Below are 20036 nucleotides of genomic sequence, written 5' to 3' on the forward strand. Positions count from 1 at the left end.
TCATTATCCTAATCCCCGGAATCCAGGATGTGAGTTGGTGGCGTGCGCCACGTCCCAGGACACCAGCGTTTTGCCTCCCAGTTAAATGTGAAAATTAATTACTGCCCGCCCCTCTGCCGCGGGGAGTACCGACATGACAGCCGACCCCCCTGCCCACCCCCCGCATCACAGCACGGTCGCGGACGGGTTCGGTGTCAGAGCTAATAAACCTCGGAACGTGCCGCCGTACAGCAGACCTCAACAAAAAGACCTTCAACTTTACACTGATGAAAATACATTATCAGGTCGACACCATCCACCCCGATCACCCCAATCACCCCGCCGTCACGCACGCACACAGGCATCGATCGTTTTTTCTACAGAGCAGGTAAATATCTTGTTGCGATGCGAAGTTTCCCAACTAAACGCATTTTCAGTGCACGTGCCAGCGGTTCAGGCAGGTCCCCGGGCTGCAGGTTTTAGCCTTCAGCTGTGAAAATAGTGCTGTTAAACCTAATAACATAACAGAAAGATAACATCTTCCTCGCTTCACCTCCCGCTGTATGCCGCAGTATGCTGCTGGATTTTTCTCCACAAAGCACATGAATTAGATTTGTCTGGATCCTTCATTAACCCTTGTGGTTTCCTTCTTTGTAATATTTCAAATGCAAGTCAGCCAAACGTTGGATGGATGCGCATAAAAACACCCAAAGGCTGTTTTCCTACGAATCACTTCTCTATTCCCTCAGTTCTTTCCAAGCCTTGGTGTCTATCAATTAAACAAACATTGTTTAACACTGTTGTGGAGTCTCTGATAACAGTCAGACTGAACACAAATGTGAAATTGCCTCCGATAGGAGGAGCGCTCCGTGTCAGCTTGACTTATTTTCAGCCCGCGCTCTCCTCCAGACATCCTTCCGCGCCGCCTGTCACCCACCACCCCGTCAACTGTGCGGCCAATCAGAGGAGGCGTTTTACCCCGGTGGTGCAATTAACCCCTCGCTGCGGGTAAGTCGGCCCCTTTGGCGTGTCTGTCCAGAGACACAGCGGTGGCTTCCTGAGGAGAAACGCTCTAATACGCCCTCGATCTCGCCTCCAGCGAGTCCCTGCCTCACATCTGCGTGTCATGTCACATCCAGAGACACGTTTCTGAGGTTGGCGGAAACAAAGTGCCTGTTTCCAGAGGCGGTGCGTGTCCGATCTTTAAGGGATGGTCAAATGGAGTACCCTCGGAATGCACGAGAGGAAGCGGTTGTTTCTGCATCCGATGTGTTGTGAAGATCAGTGGAGAGCAGGTGTTCAATAAGGTCACCTGTCAGCGGGGTCACTTTGAACGGATGCGATAATGTCATTCAAGCTTAACTTCTCAAAACGTTACCTCAGCTAAACAGCACGCTTTAGGCTTCATTTTTTTAAAATGAAATCAAGATGAAAAAAAGATGATCAGAAGACGTTCTGCATTTGTGCCATTGATGTGCCATTGATAGTTCAGAAAATGCATCTAATGCACCGTCTTCCTCACACACAACCTGCAAAAAGCATTCCTGCTGTATTTTGGGCTCATTTATCAAGGCTTTAATTGTTTGACAGCAAGCGTTGCAGCATGAGGTGGTGTGACCTTGAACTGCTGAGAGGATGAAATGAGCATTCTCTCTCTACACACACACACACACACATTGGACTGGACAGATAGAGGTGAGATCCCACCTTTAAACGGACCCATTAGGCTTTTTTCTGATCATTAGCTGCGTAAGTGCTTTAATTGAGACTCATTCCACAGACAGATGACTTTCTGATGATCTATTTCTTCTGAACGAGTCTCAGCGGTGTCATTGTCTGCCGCTCAGGTCACTTCGTGCTCATAACACACCTGCGGCAGATCCAGAGCTACTATAGCTCCACGCCTGTTTGATTCTGTGCATTCGGTCGATAGCAAACACCAAACATGCTCATTGTAATGGTTGTAATAGATTTATTGGAGCACCTGTGACAAACGTGATTATCCACGCTTCCTTCTGGAACATTATTGTGAATAACATCGCAGGTCTAAAGTGGCAGCATGGAAAATGAAATGTTTGTTATTGAAAAGGACCAAAAAAAGAATCATGTTTGCAGTGTTAAATGTTTTCCTCGGTCTCTCCGTCCGTGATGGGTAGCATACGCTTGTCTCCATGATACCGCCTGGGTGTTCAAAATGACATTAATTACCATCTGGAGAGACGATCTCTAGAAAAAAACAACATCTGACTGCCAGGTACACCGGAAGGCATATAACACGCTAATGTATCCCATTACACCCCATTTGGCAGAATGGATATTCTCTTTGTTGAATCTGAGATTCGGTACGGGCTGGGCATAATGGTCCCGGGCTTTATTCTGGTGCTTTATGAGAGTTACGAGGGTAACCCTGCTGAGAGTCATTAGGAGAGCATTTACGCCAGGCCTTTTATCCGCACACATTTGCAGTCTTGTTACCGTGGTGCTTTGAAGACTCCACAGAGATGTTCTGCCCGTGAAAAGAGGCCTCGAGCCACTCAAACCACCATCCGGCTCTCCAGACACCCGGCTCATATTTAAAGAAGGTGCGGCTTTGTCATCATATACCTTGGAAAAAAAGATACAGACGGAATCTCCGGCAGCCGAGGGTTGGGCAGAAAAGCGTGAGTTTGGCCTGCTTTCGCCGAGCGTGAAACAGGAATTATGGCGGCGTGACGCTCACAACCTTCTCTCTCGGCTTCTCTTCTCCGGCCGCCACATCACCACACTGTCCTCAAATTGAATCTGCAACTGATTTGAATTCCACCACTGTATAACCTCTTATTTATTCATTGCTTTTCTCCCTCTACATACCATTAAATCTAATAATTCGTTTTCAATACTGCTAGGGCACGGTCGGCCAGCTCCACATCCTGAGGCTCGGGCTCCAGCCGTGAAGAGTGAATGGAAAACCAATGAGAACATGATCAATAATGATTCAAATATTAGATTTGTTCACCGTCTTAATCCTTAAACGGGCGTCGTGGGCATGCGTAACAGGACATGCAGCGCACCCCCTGTGCGGGTTGCAGTTAACACCAGCTTTTCATTTGAACACGTAAACAGCCGTCAGATCATTCAGAACAAGTTCAATCGTCCTTTTGTTTTTGCATGGCTTGCTGAACACCTCAGATTGCAAAAGACGGTAGACACCGAAGCGAAAGAATCCAAGATCAAGCGTAACTGGGCTAAACTTGTCTCTCTAATATTATGAATGCAGACCGTGATACCAAACTCAGCCGCTAGATGTCAGTGTACCATTAAATTATCCTTAAATGCCACCCAACTACAAGACCCATTCAACAACTCAACCCATGTTTATTTTATCAAATGAAAATACAACAAAATTCTACAAATTGTTTATTTAATACAATTATTACGCAGTAAAATTATAATAACATAAATAAAATATAAATAGCTATATTATTACCCAAACACAGGCCGGAAGTTAGCTGGGGGTTTCGCGCACGGTCTACGTGTAAAACAATTATTCAGTTATGTTTAATTTCTAGGTTGTACGTTTTCACCCTTTATTTAGACAGTCTTTATTGATAATTCGTTATTGTTAATTTGACAGTATCACCTGCTATAAACCGTGTAACATCAAGTGTGTGTGTGTGTATTCTCAACATGAAGATGAAGTAAAAGAGTGTAATATTAAAGGTGACACACGGCAGTTTTGCTGCTAAAATTACACTATAATGAAAGACTCATACTGTTATCTCAGAAAACGTCAGATTAACAAAGCGCTTTTTTGTCCCCCAAATCAAGGAGGAAAAATAAAGAAGGAGTGTCTCCATATTTAAATATAGTATAATAGCACATGTACTCCAGAGAATGACAATTCTGATAATATCAACTCTTCTGCTGTAAGAAGTATTTTAATACAATCATTATATTAAAGTCCCTGTAAGTGTTATTATTATTAGTGCTATTGGATATTGGCTGGTCTGTGGTAACTTCATTTATAATTAGTGGTGGGCATAGATTAATTTTTTTAATCTAGATTAATCTAGATTAATTCCAAGATTAATCTAGATTAATCTAGATTAAAATGGCTCATTTGAATTCTGCCGAAGTCATTCAGAATGTGTGCTACCCAAATAATGACTAAAAGTAAGTCTTTGAGAACGGGTTTCTCAAGCCAGGTGGCGCATTAGACCAGGGGCTCATCTCCTGTTTCCAAAATGCATCACAAACTGCTTGAAAAAGCTGTTCTACTATGATAATTGGTGATGAAAATTAAATTATGTTCAATAAAATGAACTTGTGACTCCTGAGATAGGCGCAGGCTCCCCGTGACCCGAGGTAGTTCGGATAAGCGGTAGAAAATGGATGGATGGAAAATGAACTTGTGTTTACTTCCGCATTAGCTAAGGGATTCTTTGCGTTTAGGTGGTACTTGAGACTGGAAGAGCTCCTACAGTACATTTACATTTAGTCATTTAGCAGACGCTTTTATCCAAAGCGACTTACAAAGAGTGAGGGAGCAACAAGCGATATGTCATACAGGAGCCATAATACATTAGATCTCAATACAAAGTTACTGGTTTCAACTAAAGCTAGACCACTACCTGTTGAGAGAAAGTGTTTTTTTTAAACCAATTCCGCATTGCACAAGGTGCAAACAACCTTAGTCTTGTCGATGTTTCTATTGGGAAGCTTTTTTAAAATTAATATTCCCTGAAGCAAACCCGGCGGCTTCATAGCTGCATCCATGTTAGCACGTCACGTTTGATGCGGTAATTTCACAGTAACGTTATGTTGTGTTCAGACCAAACGCGAATGGCGTGTCAAGCGCGAGTGATTTATGTGTTAATGCAAAGAGCCAATAGACCTACTTGCTGCGCGAATCGCGCGAATGAAGCCCTGGTTATGAGATGATGAGGCGGCGCGAATGAAGCCCTGGTTATGAGATGATGAGGCGGCTTCCGCTTCCGCGAATGACGCGAATCACGCGAGTTGAAAAATCTCGTTCTCGCTCCGTACAGTGCAGTTAAGCTGGTATACATCCGCGCTAAAATATCAAGGTGAAAGTCATCATAGCTTGCGTAGTATAGACCCAGCTCTCAACCCAACTTTGAGAATAGATTAACGACGACAATTTTTTTAACGCGCGATAATAGTCTCACTGCGTTAACGCCGTTAACGCCGTTAACGGCCCACCACTATTTATAATATTGAATTTTGTGCTTTCTTGTGTTTTATAGAAAGATGTAACATGAACTGCAATGTTTGTAAAAATCATGAATTTATATTTTTGAATAATAATGCCTTTTTTAGTCTTAAATTGTGTTGGCTCAGCTAAGTCTTCCTTTCACTTTCTTTCAATAAACTGTTTTATTTGCATTGTTTTTTTACTATGCCAAGCCCTTATCAGCACTTTCAGAATATAATAATAATAATAATATATTACATACTACTGTTTAAATGTTTACAGTCAATAAACTGAAATGTTTCTCATGATCTTAAAATATTTTTTCAACTGAAGGGGTTTGCTCAGTGTTTCAAATTATTATGTAGACAAAAATACCTGCAATTGTGCCGACATATAAATTCACTTTTTTAGGTAATACAAATTTTATTGGATAAAAGGGTTAAAATGGATGACTAAATAATGAAGACAAGTCAGTCAATAAGAGGTCAATACTGTTTAATATGCAGGAAGTTGCATGAGAAAATGATAAGAAGAGGTTTCTGCATACGGTATTACTCACTATATGACAAAAAGGGCTAAAATCTGCCCCAGATGTGTTTCATGGACACACACGCACACTACATGGCTGACCTACGGCTGTCAGATAACAGATATGTCACATTATATCAGACCGAACACTATCAGACTGACATTTCAGGGGCACTTAAATCGGACAAATGCTTCATGTCAAATGACAATCAAGAAAATGAATATACAAATTTATAATCGAAACAGATGACAATAGGATTGTAACATTTCTCAACTAAGTGTGCGTGGCTGAATTCAGCAGCCCTCCAGACAAATGCAAAATACAAACGTGCACTGCAGCGCAGAGAACAACATATTCTCTCTTTTGATCGAGAAGAATCCATTAATGGGTAAACATGTCACATAAAACTTATTCTTCAATTATGACTGCATAAAACAACACTGCCGCCTGCCCACCACCATTACTCATGTGAAATGCTTCTTCTTCATAAGAGAAGGATGCTGAGAGGAGCCTCCGTCATATTATTGGAATCACTCCTTTAAGCACAATACACAAAAAGACTAAAAACATACGCAATTACATGTTCAGACACACTAGCCAAAGAGATTTATAACAACAACATATCTCAACTCACGTCTTCATATTTTACATTCTATAATATATGCAGTATATCTTCTGTAAAGAGTATATTTGTGACAGTCATGCATATGTAAAGAAGCGACATCAAATGAAACTGACACTATTAGACTGAAAGTCACCTGCACAAGTACATGAGGTCTACAGCACACGTGTATAGAGTCCTGGTCAAATCATTTATATACCGTAGAATCTGTCAAAGGATAAAGCATTACATCATAAATGTTGAACATCTGACAGTTTTCACTGATGCAAACATCAAAATTTAGATTTAAATTAAAAATATGAAATTTAAGTGATTCATGTCATTTATAATTATCTGTCAATTCAAAGTTTTATTTGGGATACTGTTAAGAATAATTGTGTGCATATTGTAAATGAATTTCATGGGTATGAAGTAAATAAACAAAATAAAAAGATGAAATCATCCTCAAGGCTGTCTGGCTTTAAAAGGGTGTTTATAGGTTGTGGCTAAAATACTTTTCTGCTCTTTTCTTATGTTCATTTTTCAGCCATATAACACATGATTATCAATGGATGTCCACCAACACATCTCACATTAGCAACTAAAACACACTAGCTTATCCAAAGGCCTTGCCTTCATTTGTCTTCACCGGGGGATTAACTGTTGAACAAATCTCACATTTACTGAGACGCAAACAAATCACGTCTGTCTATTATCTAGCGTTTGATGTCCCTCTGTTTAATACTCTCTTCACGAGTCTCTATCCGATCTAAAGGTCTTTACTGAACAAACAAGCCAACTCCTCCTCTGACTTCCACCTCTCATGTAAATGCAGCAAAGAAAGCGACAGTCGATCTTTTCCTCTCTCGGCAGCGGCAGCGCGGGTCTATCATCAACACAGACACGCAGCCGGCATGTTTAATTATACCAATTCACCATTGTCACATTGTAATCTTCTCTGAGGGGACAAAAGGAAGGAAATTTTCACAGGGTAAGACAGAAAAAGTGGAAAAAGCCTCGCATGCAAATGCGCGAACAATGTACAACAAGATAATTGTAGAGGAAGAAGGAGAGACAGGCTGCTCATCTCATCCTGTGAACTAAAGAGAGAGCTACAGCTGACAAAAACATTAGGACCCAGATCCTTCGAGAAATAATTCCAGCTTCTATCTGATGGCCTGTAGAGCAGAAAAACATCAGGACTCTATTTTCAACAGAACACAAACTTGCCCGTGGCTACAGTCACCACTTCATTTAGGAAAGAGATTAGATCATAGCTGGCAGCCGGTTAAATGCAATTGCACACATCAAGGGACGGAGAGTAACTTATTAAATCTATGTACTTTTACACCATCAGATATTTGAAAACCCAATGGAAAGCTTATGTTAGCATTTCATGCGAAGAGGGGTGACCACCACTACAAGACAAACCATACATGACACAAGATGAACTTTGAACTGAGAAATAAAAAAATTTAATCACATTCCACTTTCAGGTTTTTCACATCTTTATTCTCCAAAACTGTTTTTATTGCATTTCAGTAAAGGGATTTCGCAGCAGTGACACTGACACTGACATTCTTTGTATGGTGAACATGTTTGTGTTAGATCCACAGAAAAAAAGGAAATGAATGAGGTTGAAAAAACTACATTGCTTTTAGGGCTGTCATGCTGAGGAATAAGTGTCTTTGAAATAATTGCGTTTATGGTGATTAATTGTCTGTTTTAAAACTTGAAAAAACATAACGATTCTTTACAATTTATTCATTTAACTATGACAATATATCCTTTAAAAATATGAAAATAACTAGTAACATATAATAACAGATGTGGTCACTATAGACTAACTAAATCAGAAAACACAGACATATGAGGAGGATGTGGTCTTGAAGCAGTAAGTCTAGAATCACTTCAATAAAAGAAATAAAAAAAAGTCAAAGCTAATACACCTCAGATGATGGAGAAGTGTCATTTGACTGTACCAGATGAAGGATGTGGAATGCTCCAGATACTGCAAATCAGCCTTGTTACAAAGATTTACAATAATTGCAGTTATCTGATTGTCTGAATCTGTGATGAGATGCTTATTTAATAATTGTAAGGAGCCCTACTGCTTCTTTTTTTTATTAACACTGAAAATGGGTCCACAGACCTGGATACCACACAGACAGAGATTAGATTAAGTCAGGACAAGGCCGTTGTTAAATGAGGATATCTCATTAAATCATACTTTACTGGTCTGCTTCTTGAAATTCTGCAATCACACTGATATATTTTGAGATTGTTATTTTTCAATAAAGTTAGTCTGAGACTAGGCTTAAGACCTGTCCGGCAAACCGCCCCATGTCCAGTTTAAGGTGCATTGTAATAAAAGGGTCACATTGAGTTGACCCTGGAAAGCAAACGGTAGCTAGCACTAAACCAACACCACTGGCTAAAGTTAAAGCCAATACTGTGTCCTCAAGATGTTCATATAGACTTGAGATCTCAATGAATCCATATAGTTTGATTTAAATGGTGAATTTGCCAAAGCACACGTCTACATATGTTGAAAAGCGCAAACACACTATGGTTTAGTGACATGTCCCTTAGATTAAGATAACGCTTAGCTTCTTGGAAAGGAAATTGCTTTCCAAAAATATTTAAACCAGATTCTTAAACCATAAACTATGTTTAAAGCCATAAAAGTGTTTTGATGGATAGTCTGAGATTCCAAACACAGAAGAAATGAAACTTCAGTGAATACAGTCTCTCTTGAAAATAATGTGGTAAAAAAGAACACTCAGCCCATTCATATAGATTAACAAAAGAGAAAATGGCTTTTTCTTCTTTTCATTTCCACATTCTCTTACTTTCAATCACGCCTCTAAATGAAATGATTGTGGATGCTATTAGAGATATTCTATTAAAATTGCCTTGCTAAAAAAGTCATTACTGCACCTCCATTTTCTGTGGACGGGCCATTTTGAGAAAGACTGGTTTCTGTGTCATTCATCGCTCCAAACCTGACAGCCAGATAGGAGCTAGCACTTATCTATTCCAGCCATACATTCCCACAATGCACTGCTCTGGCATCACTGTTGTCAGGGCTGAACGTTGAGATTTCATCAGCTTATTTTGTTGACAAGTCTAATTCAGCAGTATGCTCTAATTCAGCCCTCTTGTTGTGTTAAAGAAAAGTAACTTGATAATCAAGGACTGGTTTAATTCATGAATGGATGAGGTTGCTTAAAGTATATTATTAGCAAAACCTGCACCGTAACCAAAACTGGAGTCTGAAAAAAAAAAGCTGACGGTCCAAATGCCGTGTACGTCAAGCAGCGTGAAGCCAGAGCGGTCATTCCTATCCTGTAATTCTATTACCAACTCATCTCTTCATCTTGCCAAATATTGTCAGGAGTCCACTGGGTGAAACATCTATCACTCTTTGATAATATAGCACAGACGCCGTATTTGGGAACTGGGGCAGATTCGCAGGAGAGAATTGATATACTTGAGACCCAGCAGGGAAGAGAAAGTATTCCAATCACCAGAGGTTTGTCAGGTGCACCAGTGCTACACAGCTAACGTGTCAGCCGGCACCGCGAGGGCCAAGAAGCCAATCAGTCCCCAGAGGAGAGCATTCCTTCTGAGGAGAGAGTGCTCCGCCTCACCATCAAGACCTGCGGAAGGCAATCATCCTTTATTCCCACTAGCTGAGACCAATCAAGCCACTCAGATTACTTGGAAATCACAGAGAAGGTACTTTGGAGTGACAGGGCCAGAAATTGACGACGCAGGCCACAGATTCCAGGATTGGCTGGTTAAAGAGGTCACTATCATGTTCATAATCCGCTGATAAGATCTATAGAAAACGACCGGATCTGTGTTGCAGAAGCTCAGATAAGATAGGGCACAAGCATACAACATCAGGTCTATTATATAAAGAAGCGTAATTGCCGATCATTAGAAACAGTATAATCCAGCCAGGGCGAACAGACCATTGTGTCCCAGTAGGGATTAGAACCATTTGCACATACTGGATAGGATTACATTTGCAATTTGACAGGAGGAAGTCTACTTTGCTGTTGAGTCCTTCACAAAAACACTTCAAGTTTCACAGATTGGGGTGGGCGAAAAGGAGATGACAGGGCTGAGGAGGAGATCTAGGGATGTAGGAATGGGGTATGAAAGCCTGCAATGGTCTCTTGGAAAACGAAAGGGCTCAGCTTTCCCACTTCCACTGGATCACACTGGTCTAAAAGCCCCATAATTGGAGGTAATATCTTCTCAAGTCTGTCTTTTAAAGTCTGTCAGCAGCTCAAACAGGCCCCGGCCTCTAATAGGCCCCATCCTGCCGATGCTCGCTGTGTGGATTCTGTCATCTTCACGGAGCTGCAGCCACACTGGATTCTGTCTGAGAGCTAATGCCGATTTCTATGCACGAGGCGTTCCAGATGTCATTACCGGCTGGGAAAACGGCACAAAGACCCACTGATTGTCCCCTGGCCTAGACGTGCCTCTTTCCTTTCAATCACTGCTTCGTTTTATGTTGTTCAATCACAGGGTTTCATTCATCCTTTTTAAGACCAACAACCTGGAGTGAACCAATGTCAAACGTGACAGTTGATTTATCACTGAAACTTTATCGTGTTCATGTGTGCATGTGACTTTCGGCACTGTGGGCGCTATAGCACGAATGCGGACACGTCAACATACACAAACACAGGTCTGCTTTGAAAAACAAAAACGCTGGCGGGTAACCATTGTATCACTAGCGATACTGTATGTCCTATCACAACAGAGAAACCTTCCTGAATATGATCATTTCTCAACATTATAAGCTTGTTTGCTCGCATAACAAACAGGTTGCTGTTGTTGTTTTAGCTGAAATTCTTCCTTCACCGTCCATGACATTTAAACGGATCAATTTAGACATCACAAAACGTTGTTGTTGCGCGGCCCAATCTTAATGCAGTGCCTTTCAAAGTCCAGACGTCGCATTATTGTCAAGGGCGGATGAGAAAGCTCTTGTTTGCTCATGTTTATTGGTAATCTTTGAGCTCTACAGACGAGAGTTCACCTCTGCTCTCATCGTCTGCCTGAATAACTCTACACCACCCCTGACATTTCCCATACTAGCGCTTGCCATACGCTCCAGTAAGGCTTTTGTGTTTGCGGCTCATTGAGAAATCCTTTTCTGTGGGAACTAGAATAGTGCTGAGATCTCATATTAACGCTATGAATATTTATTTTGGATTTCTATGGCGAGATAATTCCCGTTAATTAACAACTGTGTTTATCCATGCAAATTTCACCATCTCAGGTTTGCATTTGATGCCGATCAATGAACGGTGCGCTAATTAAATCAGCTAATTAATCTGCTTTAACATTATCCGGTATTCAAGCTTATTATTTAACAAGGACTGTTAACATGCAGAGAATTGCTTTTATTGGATCTTTTAATCTTCAATTATTTTGTCCTTCAGGCTAGATCAATATATAAAACCAATAATGATCTTAACCAAACATCACACCCCACACAATACTCCAACTGTTCACTGTGTGTCCATCTCTGTTGCACTTGCTCTTCAATGACATCAGATGTTGTGGTACAGCTATAGACCGGAGTCAAGGATCTTCGCAAAACGACATGTTAATACACTCAATGAAGATAACAGGACATCAGGGAAGCGCCGACAAGACAAACATGGAGAAAACAGAGTTCTTAAAGTCTGCTTGGTGACAGGGGTGGGGATTGCAGACGAGGGATGGGTGAGAGAGCGTGGTGCATGATGGGAGGTGTAGTCCATGGGTTAGAAGAGGTCGGAGAACACAGGGAACAGACAAGAGCGTGACAGCAGATAGCCCTGTTTTGTTTGCGAGTACTGTGATGTCTCGGTCTCTAGCAGCCGTCCCTTCTGATGATCTGGGACAAGTGTGCTTAACAACCGATATGAGGTCATCATGTTCAAAAAGCATGTCTAGTATATGATCCTCTTTTTGCCCTTCAAAAGGACACTTTATGATAAAAGGAACAGGTTTGGTGCAAAATCCGGCGGCAAGTTGAAGTTGAATAGTTACATTCTTGGCTGAGTGGAGGCCTCAACAACCAGAAATTTTCCACAGCACTTGTGAAATCTCAAAGGGACAAAGGAGATGCTGGAGAAAAGAGCTGTTACTGCAGGCCATTTCAAAGGCGGCTCTCGTTCAGATAAGTTGTGGCTGACCTCCGCAGACCTCTTCAAGTGCCAATGAACTGACGATCACAATAACTCACGTCACAAGCTCGCTGCTGCTACACAAGCCAATTACACCAACGCACACCGCCAGATAAGTTCCAGGTCCTTTAGCCTGACCACCAGGTATCTGTTAGCATTCCTCCCGTGAAGCTTGTGAGTGGCCAATTTCCCCGAGCTGCTGGCTGGCTATTTTTCAACAGAGTGCAATCCTTTGTGGGACTGCACACACAGCCATCTAAAGACCGTGAAGGTTACAGCACATCCCAGAGGAATTGACTTTGTGTCTCAAAGCTGCTTTTATGGCTCAAGAAACGTATGTGCTTAAATATTGGCTTCATCTCAGGAGTTTCTTTTAACATCCTTTGGAGTCATTTTGAAAGCATTTCTAACATGGAGTGAGGCGCAAGAAATAGAAAATATACTTTTGTTCATATTGAAATATTCAAGAATTTCATATCCTGACCTTATGTCTGGCCTTTTTCCCTGTTTATACCTTCATGTCATGATGCCAACAGAGCTGGACTGCCAAAGTAGTAATACTAAAATAGGTGATTGTTAACCTGACATGTTTTCTACAGGCTCTGGTCATGTCTGCTGATGGATAAATAGCTCTCGTCAAACACAGGGCACTATTTGAAAAGCAAGGGGAATAATAGGCTCCGTTATTTTGCTTGGGGCAATGAACAAAAGAGGCGAGAGCAGCAACGTGGCAGGTTTTAAATTGGGATCAAAAGGTTTGAGCTAATTAACAAACTAAATAAGAGTCTCTCATGCTCCAGCTTTCTCTTTTCACTGCTTCTCAAACGCTGACATGCAGCAGATATTCACTCGCTGTGCGAGCAGGACACGAGACTGAGAAACATTTTCTACTATTGTCCTAGTCACCGTACGTCCGAATGTCCATGTGACGGAAGAGTTTTCCCGATTGGACGCTTTAATTCTATTTGACTTTCCCAGCACAGGCCGGTTGACGGGAGCAAGTGGGAATCGGATGCCTGAGACAGGGCCTCATAATAAAGACAAATGGGGGAACATGAAATTTGATTCTGCCTGCTGGTGTGGCACCTCCCGACACAACAACTGAATAACAGAAAGCAAGATGAGACACGCACAGCAAACTGCCGCAGTGACAAGCGATGTATTTTTCTACGAGCTGTCATATCTGGAAGGTCACACATCCAGGGACACCGGCACACCGGTTCTGTGGAGGGGCAGCTAGAGTACAGAAGCATTATTTGATTCTAGCCTACTGTTTATTCTCCGAGGAGAGTTATATGTTTACATCGGTGTTAAATTAGTCATTTCATTATTTATTATAAAGAACATATGTTCCCGTAAGACCTGACACTGTGGAGCACACACGTTATAGTGTGGTATGAAAACACCATCTGCTCTGAGAACAGTAGAGGTCTTGCAGTGAAAGGGAAGACCCTGCGAGTCAGTGAATTAAATCTCTTTCACCACATCTTTCTTTGCATCTATTCACTGCATACAGTATGTGTGCGTTTACTCAAAAGTGCAGCTTCAAGTCCACATGTGACATGTTAAATTAATCCAGGACGCTTCACTGAAGACTTCAGGAATTAAATGGAATTGACTACTGAGGTTCTCTAACTTTCCCCTTAAGATTTTGGTTATTTTCAAAGAATAATGTATATAATGAAAAGATGGAAAAATCATAACACATAAAATTATAATTCTCAGCCTCTACGGAAACAAATAAGTGATCTGTGGGTTGACTGTAGCTGTGGGGAAAATGGATGTTAGTAAATCACCACATTTTATAATCCATTGATCACAACGCAAGCCTACAAATGCATTCTAAACACATTATATCACTGTAAAAAATGATTGTGTCGTAGTATATCTCATGAAATTAATTGAGTACATTTTACTTTATACAATTGTGTTCTTGTTTTTTTAAACAAAATTTAAGTTTTTGAAATCTCGGAATTCTAAATGCACAAATTATTGAGTAAATTCAACAAATTTGTATCACGTTGAACCCACTTAAACTTGTATAAAGGATCTTTACTTCATTATATTGTGGTGGGACAAATGAATTATTTTAGTTAATTTCACTAGTTCGACAGCATTTTCACAAGTTCGACAGCATTAGGAGAGTCATTTTTGTGAAAAAGTACCATTTTATGTGCTTACGATCAAATGAAAGACTTGATAGTGTTTATTTTTCCGTTGTTTTCGAGATTTAGAAGAGATTCTGTTTGTATTTTTGTGTTATCATGTTTCAGAAGAGCATTGCTTGTGCTCAAGTTAAGGGAGAGAGCTCATGATGTGTGTGTGTTTCACTCAGTGACAGTAATGCTGCTAATGTCAGTACTCTCAGCTTACTTATACATCATATATGTTGAAAACAATAATCATAAATGTATTTAAAATGTCCTTTTATCATGTGACATGTGCTTAAATAATTTAGATCATTTTACTTTATTCATAATATTGCATCAAAATGAATAAAGCCTAAAAATATTTTGTGTAATATTGTTACCATCATTTTTTAAGTATATATCCGTGTCATTTTTTGCAGTCGATGAGATGAACCGTAAAATAATTAAAGCCTACATGACAACAGTGTCCAACAAAACCAACTGAGTGCCATTAGAAAGTAAAGTGAAGTAATGTTGAAATCAGTGTAAATATTCGCCGTGTGTGTGTTTTCAGCTGATTTTTTAGTTGCGAGCTGTGAGAAATCAGTGCAAGCTGCTCACACCTCACAATGTCAAACCCACAAATTTAACTCCATGTAGAGATTTTCAGTTGAAGCTTTGGGGTCTTTTTCTGCGGCATTAACATGTTACCACTGTGCGCCATTTACATCCTTTTCATTACGATCTTTTGTGTACATATTGAGTTAATGCGCAAAGCTTCTTTAAGTAGCTCCAGAATAACAGAGTGACAGTGATTTGAGAAAAGAGATTGCAGAGCATTTGATTTCAACAAAACCGACATCTGCTCGCTCTCATTAACGCCACTGAAGCTAATCGGCAGGCCGTAAGCGTGCTGACTCGGGAAATGAAAGAGCGTGTACAACAGCTTCAGTGAAATCACACAGCTGCGTGTGTACCAACTGCACGGGATACACAAGTCCTTTCCTATGTGTGTGTGTGCGTGTGTGTTTGCTGGGTCAGAACCCTTCGGTGACCCGTCCCGTTCTGACGAGTATTTGAGTCTGATGAATCCGGTTCAAGCTCGCCCACCTCAGCTCATAGATTAAACAGGCAGCAAATAAAAAATTCATTTTCACTCAGCAACTGAAGCCCATCTTAACGCAGAAGGGACACCATTTGTTGTTGTGGTTGTTGTCAGCTCCTTTAGAAATGGATGTCTGATTCCTCAGATTTTTTGTGGGGACATCATCAGCATATCAATTGAACAGAAATGATGTAAAAAAAGCTCATATCGATCACATTATATGCATTCATGAATATGAGATTTTGATGAAAGATCCATGTGCCATAAAATCATGCCTGAGATGGATCAACTGGCTGTAATGAAGCGCTTGTAACTCTTAGGTAGATAAAGCGATTGATTTTTCAATAAATCTTTCTCTGGCGCTGATTCTCTCATTTAAAGGCCTTCAATGTATTTAATTCATTGTATACTTAAAGAGAAGACGTACCTAAATGCACTGTTTATCTAAAAAATCACTGAATTTATGTGTGCCGGTCTACTTCACATTTAATGCCAACAAACAATTTAAGTAAAAATGATCATTTTGTAATCAACCTAACTACAGTCAAAGGCATTTGTGTGGGTCAGACGGGGTAAAAAAAGGTACTATGACCATGGCATCTTATTCAAATGATTCGCTCTGAAGGTCAAAGCGTACGCAAATGTCAGGATTACAAAAATATTCTTGTCTGATATTATGATTTCTCAACACATACACGCTATTGTGCGGTGACGTCTGAATGACAATACTGAAATATTTAAATGACAGCATCCACACGCCGAAAGCGATTAAAAACCCACCGTGTTTGACCTCAAAGGGCGTTTTTGAACCTGAGTCCAAACATTAAAAATGAGCTATTTGTAATTCTTCTCATTGACCGGTGTTATATGTTGCCTGTAAGACATGCAGCCTTCTCAGCCTACCACAACAGGAGGAGGTCAAACCATTCACTAATCAGTACCGAGCAACACAGTTTGACTAAAACTCCACCACAAACATAGAACCAAATCCTGTAATGAGCCACCGCAATGTGCTTTTGAAAGCCGTTCCCATTCTGGTTTCATAGCAGGAGGGCGAAACAGCTAATAACACACAGGCAAGGCGGCAGAGACGCTCTCTCTCCCTGCGCATTTTTTCAGTCTTGCGGAGTGAGTTTGATCGACCATCTGGCCTCCGAGAAGTGCGTTGTATAAGCAGTGAAATCGATGGCATCATGTCTACAGTGGATGCCCACCATTACACAAAGCATGTCGATGGTGTAACACTTAAGCGAACGGACACAGATAGCAGCACCTCATTCTCGGTCTCGTCCCGAGCATCCCCTCTCTCAGATTTTGGACACAAGCCTCTATCATGAATTTCATTGCTATGGCGCTTACGATGTGGGGAACAGATCGCTAACAAGACCGTACGCCCTCTGGTGGGCACACGGTGGACTCCGATGCCTTTCCACACACAACGTACATGCTGTCTTTTGTTTATTTTGTTGCATAAATTTTACACTGAATGAAAACAAGGTAAAAACAAGCGAGTGATTCCTATAGACACCACACATATTGCACATTTCACATCTACGCGGTACCACAAAAGCATTAAGAACGCACTGGTCTAAAAGACACAATATATGTTTTTTTACGTGAAAAATGTGTATGCATGTCTGTTTGAGAGAGAGAGAGAGAGAGAGAGAGAGAGAGAGATAATACAGCAAGAATACCTCTGAAAGCCGATTTGGCTCAGTTGTGTCAATTCAAAAACAAGACCTGTCACATTCTGTTTGGTTCAAACGTGCCGCGGAAATATTAAAGCAACTGTTAAGAAAACATTGCCGTTTGCACTGCCCCAACAAAAGCGTAGATCTGGGCTGTCAAAAATCTCAAATCTTCAGCACAATGTCATTGAAGTCAAAGCCACAGCCATCAATCACAGCCGCTCAGGGAGGAGTAGCAGAACATATGGAATGAACTGAAGCCTTATAACATGTTGTAACATTGTGACAAATATAATATAAGCATGTGTGTCCGTGCAGGGTGAATTCTATAATAAAGAAAAGCACAAACAGTCACAGGCATATATGAAGTTAAACTTGTGTTAGTAAAACGACACTTTTTTGGGTGGGAAAGTGGGAGGCTGTGCTTGGACATGTTAATGTCTTAAAAGGTCATTTTTTCCACATGGCATCGAACCACTTGTTAAAAGTCATCTGCGTTCACACAAAACTCTATTGATCTTTATTGGGCTCCTGTCTCCAAGCAGCACCACACGTTTTATCCTCTTAAGACAGAGACAAATCTCTCCTCGAGCACATGTTTGTACTGTATTGCCACGCAAGCTGACTTAACTGTGCGTAAAGCTGATGTTTCCAGGCGAGCTTCGGCACGATGTTCACTAGATCACCTGTTCAAACTGCGAACTTTTACTCTAAACACGCACTCTACCACTGCTCTGATAGACTCAGCATTTTACTGCGTGCGACCGGACGAAAACACGAGTTTATAAACGGGTGGGAAAATGTGTCCCTAAGACGCACGACACGCTGACGGACGCGCAACTCAAACAACGCGCAGAGAAACATTTGGGCATCCCTTTCGGCATTTCGGCGCAGATAAAGGAAATCTTAACGAGTCATAAAAGCAGTGAAACTCAGGGTCCATTTCTCAGTGTTCACGACTCTCTTACCTATCCGTATGACATGAGGCATCCCGACAGAGCTGTGAATCCAGAAGAGAGACACTAAGATCGCGCTCCAGTATTCCACATATTCCCTCCTGTTCTTCATGACTGAAACGCACGGGGATCAATCCAGAGAGCTCTCCAAAAACTGCTCATCAAATCTTAACGGGCTGGGAGTCATATGAGGACTGGACTGACTGCGACACATTTGCTCTCAGTGTAGTTGCTTTCAACACGCGCTCCTGTATTCATTATTTCATTTATTCGTTTCGGGGAGTGAGTGCGCGTGTGCGCGCGCGCTCGGGTCAGATGAAGCTCCGGATCGGTGCGCGTCTCCACCTGCGAGTGCGGAGCTGCTGAAATCAACCTGCAGGAGTCCCCGTATCCCCCCGTACCTCCTCTCTATCTCCTCCTACCGCAGCTGATGCTGATGCCGCAACGACCGGCCGGGAGCCCCGCGTCACCGACACTTCACGCGTCCATCACATGCGCACCGAACGCACACCACATCGTTCGCTTCATCTGCGCGTCCCTAACGGCTATTAAATGTGTGATACCACATTAAAACAATCTGGGATCCGTGCTTTATTTCGAACCAGAGCGTACATAAACGGACGGTTTTGTGAGTTTGAGGATACATTACGATCCTGCACATTCCAGGTCAAAGTTAAACACATTTGTCACGTCGGACATGTAAACTGCTTCGCGCAAACGGTCCGAGTTCCCTCTAAGCACACAAGATGCGGTGTGCTGTGTTCTCAGACGATGACATGAGTTATACCTTCTCAAGTGTTGATGTTATTTCTATAACAGTGCCACATACTAACACATATTCTGCAGTACATCTCCCAGCTCAACCTTTTACTGGAATGTAGAATTCTAATCATTTACACAGAATGAAAACAAAAGCATTTTCTCTGTTATTTTAAAATACATTTATAGGTACACATATATTCTTTCTATACAATTAATTAATTCTTGCACATGTTTTCAAACATGGAAATAGTATTGGCTGGTTTGTCCTTTAACACCACATGATTAAACAAAAATTCGAACAAAACATGCTTTTGGTTGTTGGACAGTGTATCTGATGAATTCTGTGGCATAAAGCAGTTGGTTTCACTAAAAGGGTGAACTGCATCAAATGAATGAAAAGCTAAGTATGTTCTTCATATGTAATACAGAGTAGTTGTTTACATAATTACTCTGTAATTACAGCATGAAGACCACGTCACATAACATGAATTTACTCTGCACCTTTGACAAGAGTCTAAAGATCTGTATGGCATGTTAAACGAATATTCGCAGCTACAGGGTTGTGATAAAAAGGCGGCTGTTTGAGAAATACCTCTTGAACTTCATTTGATGGAGTTTTCTAAAGCCTGGATTAAATGGCAGCGTTCATCATGGCCTCTGGTGTTCCAACCCGCATGAAGCGTTCAGGAGTGATATCATCCTGCCTGTGCACCTGAGGCTCGTGAATTATCACACAAATGATCCGTCTGGAAGATTACCTATTCAATATCTATTACCATCCTAACTAAAATTGAGACGTAGTATTTGGCCTGACTTCACCCAGTCTATCTAAATGTCATTTGAATTGCCTAATGAACAAAAAATGCAATTATAACAGAGCACGATTAAAGCCT

The 20036-nt window shown here is 41.2% G+C and overlaps 1 protein-coding gene across 1 annotated transcript in view; it reads right to left on the minus strand.

Moving 5' to 3' along the window:
• Positions 1–18809, minus strand: part of grik3 (glutamate ionotropic receptor kainate type subunit 3) — a 93438-nt gene extending 74629 nt beyond the window's left edge. The window contains exon 1 of the mRNA XM_056761893.1: positions 18394–18809. Within this exon, the coding sequence (XP_056617871.1) occupies positions 18394–18493 (100 nt within the window). The 5' untranslated portion in view covers positions 18494–18809. The remainder of the gene's footprint in view (positions 1–18393) is intronic.
• Positions 18810–20036: the final 1227 nt, after the last annotated feature.

The sequence above is a fragment of the Triplophysa dalaica genome, chromosome 12, assembly GCF_015846415.1.
Source record: "Triplophysa dalaica isolate WHDGS20190420 chromosome 12, ASM1584641v1, whole genome shotgun sequence".
Classification (NCBI taxonomy): Eukaryota; Metazoa; Chordata; class Actinopteri; order Cypriniformes; family Nemacheilidae; genus Triplophysa; species Triplophysa dalaica.